At 34.7% G+C, this 13,641-nt stretch overlaps 1 protein-coding gene across 1 annotated transcript; it reads right to left on the minus strand.

Annotated features, from left to right (window-relative positions):
* Positions 1-402: 402 nt before the first annotated feature.
* LOC139698655 (molecular chaperone MKKS-like) lies at positions 403-10,155 on the minus strand. The gene is made up of 5 exons (XM_071597513.1): positions 9,961-10,155; positions 6,995-7,206; positions 4,929-5,039; positions 4,566-4,661; positions 403-1,454 (listed from the first exon to the last, which is right to left on the minus strand). Exons 1-5 carry the CDS (start codon positions 10,097-10,099, stop codon positions 1,083-1,085), a joined length of 930 nt encoding a protein of 309 aa, XP_071453614.1. The 5' UTR covers positions 10,100-10,155; the 3' UTR covers positions 403-1,082.
* Between the last annotated feature and the right edge of the window lie 3,486 nt (positions 10,156-13,641).

Below are 13,641 nucleotides of genomic sequence, written 5' to 3' on the forward strand. Positions count from 1 at the left end.
GAACTTGCACACCGAATAGGGTTTGTATATTGTATGGCGATGTGATTTCATTATTAAGGCAATTTGTTTCCTTTTTATTACTTTTTTCAAAAAAATGATGACCTCAAAGCACATAACTTTGTTATGCTAAGTTACAGTCACCATGAAAAACATATGGATGCAGAATCTTATCAATGAATTACTAGATATGTTATGAATTTTTGTTTTGGCTTTCAGCACAATATTTTATCAGAAGACCAACTTACAGGGTTTCTCCCAAGAGGAGGAGAAAGGAAATCATAGCCAGTACTTTGGCCAATCGTATTACTGTCCTGACACAGTTATTTTATTCTCTCCCTTAAATGTTGTCTAATCAATGGATTAAATAGACAAAAGAGAAGTCAAAGTCACTATGCTGTTGAAGCCAGTTATCAGGAGGATGACTAATAGTGGAGGCAGAATTGGTAGCCACTTGAGGTAAAGGCAGAAGAAGCTGGGTGCTACAACCACCCACAGAATAGGATTACAGAACAAAAACCATAGACAATGTCAAGGCCTCACTATCTTATCAATTCCCCTTGAGCCACCCACCAAAATGCTTCCAAGTTTATTCAGTCACCATGTTAGTGATTTTTTTTACAAGGGTTCTCCATGTATTATTTCCTGAAAGGAAGGAGTTGTGGGAAAAGGGAGGAATACAATGACTGTTGGTAGTAAGTTGCCTCCTACCCTTACTTCACACTTGACAATGGATGATGATTTGCATGTCCCCTCACCATCATGGGGGATATACTGTGTATTCCAGATAAATAAATAAATACTGCATGTAATTTGAACACATCATGCTTGTATCAATCATGTTTTGGTTTTTGAGGCACAATGAAAGTTCAAGTCCTTTTAGCCATCTAAACTCATTCTACAAAGATCCAAACCACTTCAACAAAATTCCAATACTGTAGGTTTTACTGCATATGCCTCCAGGAGTGAGTAAAGGATTTTTTTCATAGCAAGGATTCTTACACAGATGGGCAATATCCTTCTCCATAATAAACAAATCTTAAACATTCAGTAGCAAATAATGGCTTATTTTTACAGTAAAACAATTAATAGACCACCACGCCTATACTTAAAATACTCTGACAAACTTCCAGAGCCAAGGATATTGCATTCATCTTACTTGAACATACATCAATATTAGCAGTTTTGGAAAAATTGATCTTGGGAAACAAAATGCCGCCATCATCAATACAAGTGGCATTTAAGGATGCCAAATTCTTGGAAGATGATGCATTTAATAGTTTTTCTTCATTAACTTCAATCTCAAAGTCAACAAATTCTGCTCCATGAGCATCGCATATATCATTGGTTAACAGTCCACAGGCACAATTTGCAGCGTCCAGGGATTGCCAGCGATGATTATAAAGTGAGTCCACAATGAAACATGACCCACTCGTCACAGAAATTCTCTTGCTAACCTGTTCACACAAATTGTATCTTATCACCAACACATAAGATAACTTATTATAAAGTTTTAAAACACGATTCCTATACTTATATGTAACAGTTAAAAGGTTGAAAGCAACCCTTTGGAATGCTATAGTACATCAACAAGGCTGTGGTAGAGTCTAGTTCATGGGGAGACATTAATTGATTTTACTTCACAATAATTTAATTAACTTTTTACTTCCCTTTATTCCCTGAAAACGAAATTATTTCAAGGAGAAACATTGAAAAATGCATATGTTCTCATTAAAATGTTTGATTTTATGTAAACATCTTTTCAGTTTTAAGTTTTTTATACAAAATTTAAAACCCACAGAAGTGAGAAAACCAATTTTTTTCCAATTATGTATTCTTATCTGTGATATGTTTAAAAAAAATATATCCTTTAACTGGAAACAATACCATCTTTATTATCTCCAGACATGTGAACAGCCTGGTACCATCAAGATCTAAAAGTTGTCCGATTGAACATTTGTTAACAGTTCTAATGAATATACTCCTTCACCTCCACAACTACAACCTCTGCTATGAGTTTCAGTTACGACCTTTAACCACTCTTTCCTCTAACTAAAACTTATACCCAAACTCATTCGATTTTTTATTAATTTCTAATAAAAATCATTTTGATGAAATAAGTAGAAATTTCATCTAAAGTGACTTCTTTTAGCATCTATTTTATGCTCTATAACATTCTTTAAAATTCTACTAGCATACTTTTAATAATGATGTCATTCAATCTCAACACAGTAAATAAAATCAATATCTGCACCTTAGTTATGATGCAGCAGGTTTTCACAGAATCAACACAATGAAGTGAAATTGCATTGATTAAAACTTTCATCTTTCATCTGCATTACTGTCTTAGATTAAGTAATTACGAAACAAAAGGTGAAGAATTTTATCTGCCTCCCTTTTATTCATTCAAGGTATTCCACCTATTTAATGGCAGGTTATGGGCAGTCTATAAATACTATTGCCTTCTCAATCTCAAAAACTTCCTTATGTTCACCCTACATGATATTCTCCTTCATTTCTTTGTTAACTTCTGTCCTCCTTCATGCTGCCGAAGAAGCTCATTCTCTTCCTTTCTTCGCCCTGTTTAGCGAAAATTCTAATCCTAGTCTTTCAATCATTGTCTTTAATATCCCACTCTCTTTCAATATTTCCTTCGCCCACTCTTTCTGCCATTTAAGAATTTACCCTAGCATCTTCCATTCTTCGTAAACCATGAACATAACTTTTCCTCTCTGCTTACCATTTAGTAAGTTCTAAATGTATTCAATAACACTATACATACAAATCACCAAGTATTTTTCAATAGGTGGTAAAAGTTTTGAAGTTTCCTCAGTCTTGAAGAAGCAAAAATTCTAATATTTCATCAATTTTCCTAATGAGTACATTTGAATATAAATTCTAAAAATAAATTACACACCACACATATACAAATTTCCTATGAGGAAATTAGAAATAAAGAGTTATATTTCCAATGTGGAAATTATAAATTAAGTGCAGATGTTAGCGAAAAATGTATGTGAGCGAAAAATGTATCCTAACAACTTTGAGATACTCCTCTTTAATTTTCAAAGGGCTGTCTGCCTGGTCTGATTTTACTTATTTGAGCATACATTTGCATTTGACTAAGCTTACAAATCACTTTCAGGGAAAATATTTATTTCCTATCACCAAACACATAAAATTAATTTATGATTTATGTTGCCTTTCATTGAATACTGATCTGGTAAAGCAAAACTGGCAATGTATTAAAATTGAATCCTATTCATGCTATAGTGCAGAACAAAAAATTGGGTATGCCAGGATAAGTATGCATTGTATATGTAAGTATGCACTAAATGTAGTGGGTATTGGATGCGGGGAAGTGGCTGTCATAAAAATAGGATAGATAGGGTGATAAATAAGAGAATTATCTAAGAGCATAAGCTAGATGAACAAGTAGAATATTAAATATTATAGATGTTTTCAATCCCAGTTTGTTCATTTTTGGAGAATGTATGAGAGTTGAATCACCAAACGCAAACATACCTGCATGTGAGAGAATAGTTTGAGAGGAAAGAATAGACTGATAAAGCTATGTTCCATGTGGTGAAGAGACCCTCAAGACAAGGAACACTACAACAAGTAAATATCAGGAACTTGAAGAGTATGAAGACTGCACACATGCAACTGAGGTGAAAGAAGAATGTAAGTTAAGAGCAATATGGAAGAAATTCATCAAAGGGAATAGCTTTTCTGGCATGCCCTAGTATTAGTCTTTATTTTCCTTTGCCTATCCTTCAAGAGAAAAGCAAGGATTGTACATATGTATGTATGCCTGTTGTCAGGCTACTTTCCTTCATCAGGCACAGTTATTATATTCATATATATCATCACCATGGATCCGAAAACCAATACTGAGATGACAAGCAATGAAATGAAAGAAAAGTTAAAAACTAAATTAGTACTCTTTCATAAAAAAAGCAAGTCAGTATGAACTACAGTTTTACAAATGTTTACAAAAGAAGGGACAGAAGCTAGTTCTGAAGGACAAAAAGAATAATTATTTTGTAAAAATAAGATATACTATTTCAGAAGATGGAAAAATAGTCACATGCTAAGAACAAATTATCATAATGGTAACTTAAATAATACTACATCATGTTAGAGGTCACGAGTGGGGTACATACCATGATATATAATCATAGAGAAAACTGGAAGGAACAGGAATTATACGCTACAGAAAGAAATACTGGGTGAATTAAATTGTAGACCTAATCAAAAAGCAAATCAACAAAGGAAATATTATGCAAAGAATACATTCAGCAATTAAATATGTACATGTACATTTCAAGATGTTAGTGGCAGAAGTAAATAAGACCATTTGTGCCAACTCAACTAACTAAAATATCAAGGAACGCATCATAGTTAACAGGGGGGGGGGGGGGGCAAAAAACTTAAAATTACAAATTATAACAAATAAATTTTCACTTTTTCAGTCCAGTGATCAGACACAAAAATCAGTGTGGATCACTTTAATAAATTTTAGAAGCGATTGGAACACAATAAAATATGCTATGGTGGATACTTACAGCCAAGAAAGTGTTCCTGAACCACTTTAAAACTGCTAGCACCTCTACTGAACTACAATTATGCTCCTTACACAGTTCATCCAGATTAGATAGAATCTAAAAGATAAACACAAATAATTCAATTATTAGAGTTATGGATTTATCAAATTTAGAGAGAACATTTATTCATCACTTGAATTCCTCAGATCATGTCCAAAAATTATTACCATGATTGGAATGCTACTGTTAATGAATAGGTTGGATCAACATATTTTGAATGAAATACCAAAAATAGTTAACTGTAGATGTGGAATACAGGTATTTTATGCTGAATATTCACTTTATTCAAAGACTTTTTTATAATTAATTTTTTTTAATACTAACCTTTTTTTGGAGTTGTACTGCCAGCCATGTCTCCAGGCACCCAGAACCAGGCAGTACATAGGGTTTCGAAACCAAATGACGTAATGTTTGCAGGGATTGATGGATGACCACCTAAAAGACATCAAAACTAAAGCTAAACATCTCAGTAGAAGATACCAAAACTATACTATCCCAACTTGACCTCCAAAAGGGTTGTGGTCCTGATATCCTAGCCCTACTTCTGAGTATGTGCCCAACTTCTTGAGAGCCCTACTCTTTGAGCCATTACTTTATCCTTTCTATATGCTGTTTAATAAATCCCTTATTATTGGAATTTTTCCTAGCATACTTAAATCAACATATATAGTTCCAATACATAAGCAGGGTAACGGAAATAACATACATAACTATCATCCGATTGAAAAGCACTTAATAATAGCAAAAATTTTAGAATCATTAGATGTGCATAAGCTAACTCCTATCTTTAACAGTATCATCATCCCTGAACAGCATGGTTTCACTAGAGGAAGATCAAAATTCACTAATTGTTTGGTTTTAAGCCTTTTTAGGCTTATAACCTGGTGAGCATTACTATCTAACTTACAATTTAAAAAAATGCTATTCTGTAACATTCAGCCAGAAAAGGAGTCTAAGGCACCATGCATATAGACTATGCAATTATTCTATGGCCTTATTAAAAAATATAAAAGACCTAGGAGTGATATTTCACTCGCAGTTAACATTCCATCAACATTCTACCTATGTTCACTCAAATGCATACAAATCGCTTAGATTCATCTTCTGATACTGTAAAAACTTAAATCATATAAAGACATTGAAAGTTCTGTTCATCTCATTTGTAAGTTAACTCTGCGAATACTGCTCTACTATTGGGTCACCTTATTGCAAACTCCAAATTTATACAATCGAACATGTTCAAAGAAAATTTGTGCACAAAATTACATTTGAATTCATTTTTTTACAAAGATCTTTATAGCTATCATGAAATGCTACCTATACTAAATTTTCCATCCTTGCATAAACATAGAAAAGCTAATGAGATAACTTTTCTTTATAAATGACTGCATAATAAGATCCTTAGAACTCCAATGTGCAATATCTTTCATAGTACCTTCATATAACATATCAGGTATGATGCACACTTTTAAATTAGATATCATGCACAAAATTACACTTACTTCTTGTCTATTGCCCAGATTATGAGAGATGCCAACATTTGTGATTATAAAAAAAAACCATGAACACAGTAATCAACCCGAAGGTCGGTTTAGTAGGTGATGGTAGAGATCACCCAGTACTAAGCCCTATACAGCGTGTGAAAATTCACACATCAGGGTAGGGGGGCCAGCTCCTTTCCTTGGGCCAGTTATGGTTTCCCAGGAAGATCTGGTACCTGAAAAATCACTTAAATTGGGTGGAGCTGCAGGTGCCCAGAGTGCCTTGCCTGGGAATCGAACCCGGAACTCTCCGGTCAGCAGTCCAACACTGTACCCACTGGACTACTGCGACCCACATTTTTGTGATTAAATTGACCTATATTCTATCTTACCAGGATCCCTCAAAAAAATGTTATTAAAATAACTGAAGAAGTTGAGAATGCTAATTATTGCTGTGTGGATATCTGTACATGTCAATAAGTTGTTTGTAATATCAATTGGGTAAAATTTCTCAACCGATGCCACAAGGTCTATTTAATGAGTACTTCTAAAATTTATCATTTTGTACCATCATTTTTTGTAACAAGTGCTTTATTGACAAAAGTTGACAAAGTTGACAAATTAAATTAATGAATATCAAGAAAAACAAAGCATTTCTACATGCACCAAATATTATCAACACTTGAAAAAATTGACAAACTTTCCCAGTCTGCCCTACTCAGGACTAAGCAATGAACTTCATGTACACTACAAAAGTAAAACTGATTATAAAGAAATCAAATAATTAATTTAATGGGTCATACCATCAAAAATAAAATGTCATTTAAAGGCTAGGAAAGGTTATTCCTCAGCTCCTACCAGAAATACAAATTACGGGCAAGGGGAATGGAGGAGGAAGAGACAACCAACCTTTAGCTCAGCAGCCTGTTGTTCTCCAGCAGCATTTGCAAGTATTGTGGCAATACCACTACTCTTGTCATCATCCCGCCCAAGGAATATATATTTTCTTCCACCCCTTTCAACTAACTTCACCGACTCCAATTCACCAATGCAACCAGCTGGCACCTCATCAAAAGTTGGGCTTCCCAATGGAACTGCACCAGTCAACACTGCAAACGAATCTGAAAATGACAACATAATACTTCTTACAACTTCTATGCAATTTTTTTTACATTTCCCAATATCTGAACCCTTCCAAAATTATTAATTAAATCTTACACCATCCATAAGAGGAATGGGATTTATGAGTACTTGTCTCAAGATATTCTTTTTAAAGCCATTTTATTCTCCACTGGCAAATATTATAGCAGGGTGAAATATCCCAATACATATTCACCAGTAGTATAGGCGATGGGTTGCAAGAAGGTGTAATTACCCTTTCTACTTAACAACTAAACCTGATCTTGCATTAGTCATTGAGAACTACTGATTTACAACATGAATTTCGGGATAGAAGTTGGATGCCTTGACTTCGGCATGTCATGGATGACTACGATGTCCTTTCAGCCTCATCATTTTTAGGAGAGCAATAAGCCCTAAGGAGAGACAATTTAGACATTGGAAATTGACTTGATGAAATTTTCTTCATGACTCACAAGGTCTAGCCATTTTATCCCACCCTCCTCCACTGCTCTTTCCTCTCTTAAGTATCACATAATACAGACCTCCCATGAAAATCTCATCACTCTCCAAATGCATACTAACACATGATAATTATAATCAATACCCCATCTTTCTTTGTCCAAGAAGTCTGTATCATTCTGCCTCTGCATTTTTCAATAGAATTCCCAATGAAATCAAAGGTATCACCTCTCTTGCAGTATTTAAACTGAGGGTCAAATTATTTCTTGGAAAAACTGTCACCACAGAGTGTAATTTTATGGAAGACGTAGTCAAATATGGAATGCAATCCTTTTCTTAATATTTTTTTTCTAATTTTGCACTATCACTTAACATGGCCATGCAAATGTATGTGGTTTGCCAATGGTGAAATAAATATATTATCATTATTACCACTGTGGGTTGTAAGCTGACCATTTTATTAAATGCCAAAGTATTACTACTTTCACTACGTGCTTTGGTGAGCAACTAATGCATTAACTACAAAAAATACTATCTAATATCATATATATATATATATATATATATATATATATATATATATATATATATATATATATATATTTATTTATATATGATGCACACACACATTCAATCATGTATGAATTATTTACTTACCCTCAGAAATTTTTAATGCCCTACAATAACTAATGGATCTTTAACATATTTTTGGGTGTACAAAATCTATATCCTGAATCTGCACCTAAATTTATATTATAGAATGGGAATATTAATCAAAAACTTGAAAAAATCAAAAGGTTTTAATTGTTTTGTTCCATCAGTGTAAATTTGCAGTATCTCTGTGTTTCATGGGTTGTATAACATCATTTGCCCTTCTCCCTCCCCAAATTCTTCCCTCTCAACCGAACCATCCAAGGCACTGTTCTACACTGTATTCACCTGCATTATTTTGCAGTGGATGTGAGAGAGGTAGGGTACGGTGACTAATTTTGTCATGAGAAAAAGAAGAAAAAAATAGTATCTCCCAATGGTGCTCCATAAAAAAGCTCAATCATTTTTGTTATACATTAAGTTAAACATGGGAGAGACTGCATGATCCCAGAACAGTGAAAAGAATAATGAAAGAAAGAAATGTAAATAGAAGCTAACATTTTTGCCATGGTTTAAGAATTTAATATGATTTGCTATGAAATAAATCAGAATGTCTACGAATCAACTAAATCTGCTCATCAATTTAGGAATACTAAATTGACTGGATGGTTCCGGTTCGATTCCCAGGAAGCCTCTCTAGGCAACCCCAGCTGTGATATTTTTCGGGAACCAGATCTTCCCGGGAAACCATAACCGGTACAGAGAAAGGAACTGCCCCCCCAACTCTACTGTGTGAATTTCATATGCCGTATAGGGCTTAGTACTGAGTGAACTCTACCATTACCAACCAAACTGACCTTAGGGTTGATTACTGTACTTCTGGTTTTATTATAAGTTAACTAATTATCCATGTAAGGAATGTAGGACATTAGATGCAAAGATTCCTTAGCGCCAACAGACAGCCTGTGATTTGAAAGATAGAATATTTGTACTCTCTTTAAGAGAATCTAATTTCCTGGATGAAAAGGTGAAATTTTCTGGAACCTAGAAATTATTGCGAGAAGAAAAGATCCATGAGTTTTCAAAAAGTTCCAGCCCACTAATTATCTCCTCTCTCCCCCTCAATGGTTACAGAATTAAGAGACCAGCTGCAGACACAAGAATACCATGACAGATCAGGCTTTAATCTCTAGAAATGGTTACAATAGCAATTGAAGCACCCAGCAAGCTCTATAAAGGGACTTGAGACAACCTTCTCACCTGGGGTATGTATCATGCAATAAAATAAAATTTGAGAGGATGTTGCATATTCACTTCATAGTTCATGTGCTTATTTGACAATCTAGAATACTTTTAATAATTCTTTCGTTACTTGTACTTTGAGAGCGTCTCCTGGGAATACTTGGGCAAGTGCTGGCAAAATCAGGCTTTCTCTAGGGTGCTAGCTACCACAGTTACATGGGAATGTTAACTTGTAATGTTATATACAAATATAAGAATCAATAATGACTATGAATTCTAATTCACTGTTGTTTCCTTCATCAATGGGTATGTTTACCTACAAAGATAACACTTTCCCTTAAATTTTAATTGGTAACTCATTTTGACCCAAGGCTCTTGATGATACTATACTAGGATTATAATACCTCAATTAATGCTTAATAATAGCAAGCATTTATGATATTGAACAGGACTAAACTCACCTGCAAGTTCTTTTCCCATTCGTTCCAGTGCAAGGGCTTCCCTTCTTTGCAAGAAGCACTTCACATGAGGGTGAATAACCTTCTGACAAGCAAAAACCCTCACACCTGCATCCAAAAACTTCTCACATGTTTTCTCCATTTTCTCAAGAAGAGCATTCTCCTGGGCTCTTGAATATTCTTCATCTAAAATAAAGTTCTTTCCTACAAAATAAGAAATGCTACTGTCAAAACCTCATAAAGCAATGTGCTGGGTGGCAGAATTTCCGTTATGTGGGATCTAAAAAAGGTTTATGGGGATGTAACTCCCTCTTACAATTTTTCTTTACTGTTGGAAAAATAAATTTCTCTCAAATGACTCCTTTATTTTTACAAAGTATTGCAAGCTGGATTTTAAAAAGTGAAATGATAGCTACTTGTTCTTACACCTCTTGAGACTAATATGATAACTCATAGCATGATGATATGATTTTTTCTTTGAATGAGTGCATACATTTTTTCCAATGAAGAGAAATAGCTTGGAAAAAATTACACCATAAAATACTATTGCCTTCAGCGTTAGGAATCACAATTGATAGGCATTACACCTTGATTGCCAATACACCCAAGAGGAAAATGGCAGACCCATTAGCTTTGCTAAGCACAAAAAAATTGTTGACAGTAATTATTTCCATACGGAGAGAATTGCTTCACATATTATTATTCACAGGCTGTGAAGAGGAAATGCCTATATATCTGTATACTTGGGCTAGCTGCCGATTTCATTCCTGTGAGATGATGTTAAGGGTACTGTTTATGCAAATTATTGAAAATAACACTCTTTAATCAATCAATTTAGAACAAAATCAATTAACATAGAAGTAATATATTACTACAATGGCAAATAATACCTAGCAAGGCACCAGTACTACACCACAGGCCTGTGATACAGAGTACCTTATAAATAATAAGATGCAAAGCAATCCCCGACCAGCACCCTAAGCCATGACTGAGTGGCAAACATTTTGAGGTCAACTGACACATATTAGGGGTCATCTTTAAAAAAATGTAATTAATTTATAAGCAGGATCTACTTCTAAAAAAAGAAAAAGTGTATTTACCTAGATGGACAACTCTTTTCAGGGTGTTTTGGAATACATACAGTGAAATGAAATAAACACTTTGAAAATCTTATGAATGAATAGTTGAAGCATCAAGGATGTTTCTGGGAAAAAATGAGAGCATACAGATTCCAGTTGCATGTGTCTAGTCAAGTCCCTATTAGCGGGCCACATCTGGACATGTCATGAGGCTTATTCAATTATGATCACGGAAGATACAAATCTTTAAAAGGCTTTCATCAACATCCTTACCTAGGTTTGGAGTAATGCTTGAGCCACATCCCAATTAGGGTAAGATTTCTGACTCAATATAATTCCAATAATAGCATTATGTGGTGGGTTCAACAAGACTAAACTATTCAATTGTTTCTGGCTCAACCTTGTGGAAATTCATGTTAATGAAATTAAGAATACAAAGTAACTTTCCACTGTTCTTTATTAGCGTACAACCGGTTTCAACGCTCAAGCGTCATCATCAGGTACTTACCTGATGATGACGCTTGAGCGTTGAAACCGGTTGTACGCTAATAAAGAACAGTGGAAAGTTACTTTGTATTCTTAATTTCATTAAGACTAAACTACTGTATTGCCTATTGCCATTTTAATTGATGGAGTAAATGGGTCTTCAGAAAACAACTGGACAGAGTGTTTATCACCAGAAAGCCACTAGAGACAATAAGAGAAGACCTAGGGTATAGTCACTTATCACATGAAAGACATGGGAGATCCGATGCCAAAGGCCCTCATTTTAGTCGGGTAGAAGAAATAACATTCCAAGGGATATTAATTAGACTTGCTACGAGCTAGGAAAGAGTGATTCAGGAAGGGAACTTGATCTGGCTTTAGAACCATAAGTGAAAAAAGCACCTTAAAGACAATTATGGGAAGGGACTCATAATGCTGTCGAGGCAGTATATGATGTGCATCATCTCCGTGACACAGTCCTACATCAGAGGGGAGGGTAGGATGAGATTCGCCTTTGTGAAAACAAAAGTTGGGGTTCTAGATGTAATTAATCATGATGACGGATGGTTGGGTGATGATGTTCATACAACTGTTTACATTGTTGATATTAAAAAATAAAATTTCATATATTCTATTGTAAAGATTCTTTCTTATGGTCGTTCTTTTTGCAAATAACGGATATTTCATGCCAATTCAGACTTTTCAAGCCCAAACATTCACGGGTACAACAAAGGCATTAAAAGAAATAACTTTTCCAGGAAGCTATTATCTTTCCAGGGTATATTTTAAATTTTCAATAGAAAGCCAAGCCATGCAAACTATCCAGGGATATTTTGTGAGTCAATACTTTTAGTATTCGTTATATATGACCATTTTGGATTCCCACTACCATCAAAAAAGTAATGACTAGTTCTACGAGAAACTTTAGTGAAATTCCAAAAAGAACACTCCAACAATCTTCATGGTAGACCAAACCTATGAAGATTTTATTGACCATGTTCCTAATTTACTTGTTTCCAATAGAAAATGACTTTACCATACTTGATAAACTACTATATTCATGGTTTTGCAACTCCATTTTGAGAAAAATAGTCTTGGAAAGTGCTGCAGTCATTAAAGCTATTTCAGGGTCCACCAAAATTCACACTTACATTTTAGAGACAGAAACCTAAAAGATTTCGTGACTGGTGATTTATTAGTGCCACAGTGAAGAAGAACTCTGAAAGTTCAGTAACCAAACTGTGAAGTTTACTTATGTGCCAAGCCTCATTTAGAATTCTTTTATTTGGCAATAGCCCGCCAATTTAAGGTAGGTTTCTGATTAACCCATTCACTCCACTATGCAGCACTCCTGATCCCTGACTGACATGGTAAACTATCCTTTTAATCCCAAACTGCATACTACAATAACTAACTACACAGCTCTCCATGCTAATTACCTCACTTACTTCCAACCAAAATGTCCAATATTCTTTCCCACCCTGTACCTTGATTTCCCAACATTCTCCACTCTATTACCATCTTCAGTATCCCACTGCCTCTCAGTACCACCTGCATTCACTTGTTCTTTTTCAATTTTTCCCTACAATGTTCTAACTTCTCCAATCATGCCTAGAACTTTATTTGTTTTCTTTTGCATCCATCTTATCCCCATTCTTCTCCACTTCCATATCTCAAAAGCTTCCAATCTATGTTTATATTCCTGACTTAATGGCCAAGTTTCCAAACTGCACAAAACTACATTCCATTACCTAACACAATTCTTCTGTAAATTTCCTAACTACTTTGCCCTCCTTTGAAAACACCTCATGATAAGTGAACTGTTTTTCCTTTCATACCTGTCCTCCAACTTCTATGTGCATCTTAGGCTTCCTATTTCTTCTCCTATGTCATTTAGATGCTCAATCTACAATGTTTTTCACCTATATTTAATTATACTTCCACAAAGAGTTGTAGCATTCAAGTTGGTAGAGCATTTGGTCACTGCCCTCAGGGCACTGGGTTCAAACCTCAGGTGATACCTTTGAACAACATCATACAAAATTCAAGTGTTGCAATTTGAAGTCCTAGTACTTTGTGGGAAACCAAATCATGGTAGGTGGAAAGAAACCCACACCCA

Source organism: Hetaerina americana, unplaced genomic scaffold, assembly GCF_022747635.1.
Source record: "Hetaerina americana unplaced genomic scaffold, ioHetAmer1.1.p SCAF_9, whole genome shotgun sequence".
NCBI lineage: Eukaryota > Metazoa > Arthropoda > Insecta > Odonata > Calopterygidae > Hetaerina > Hetaerina americana.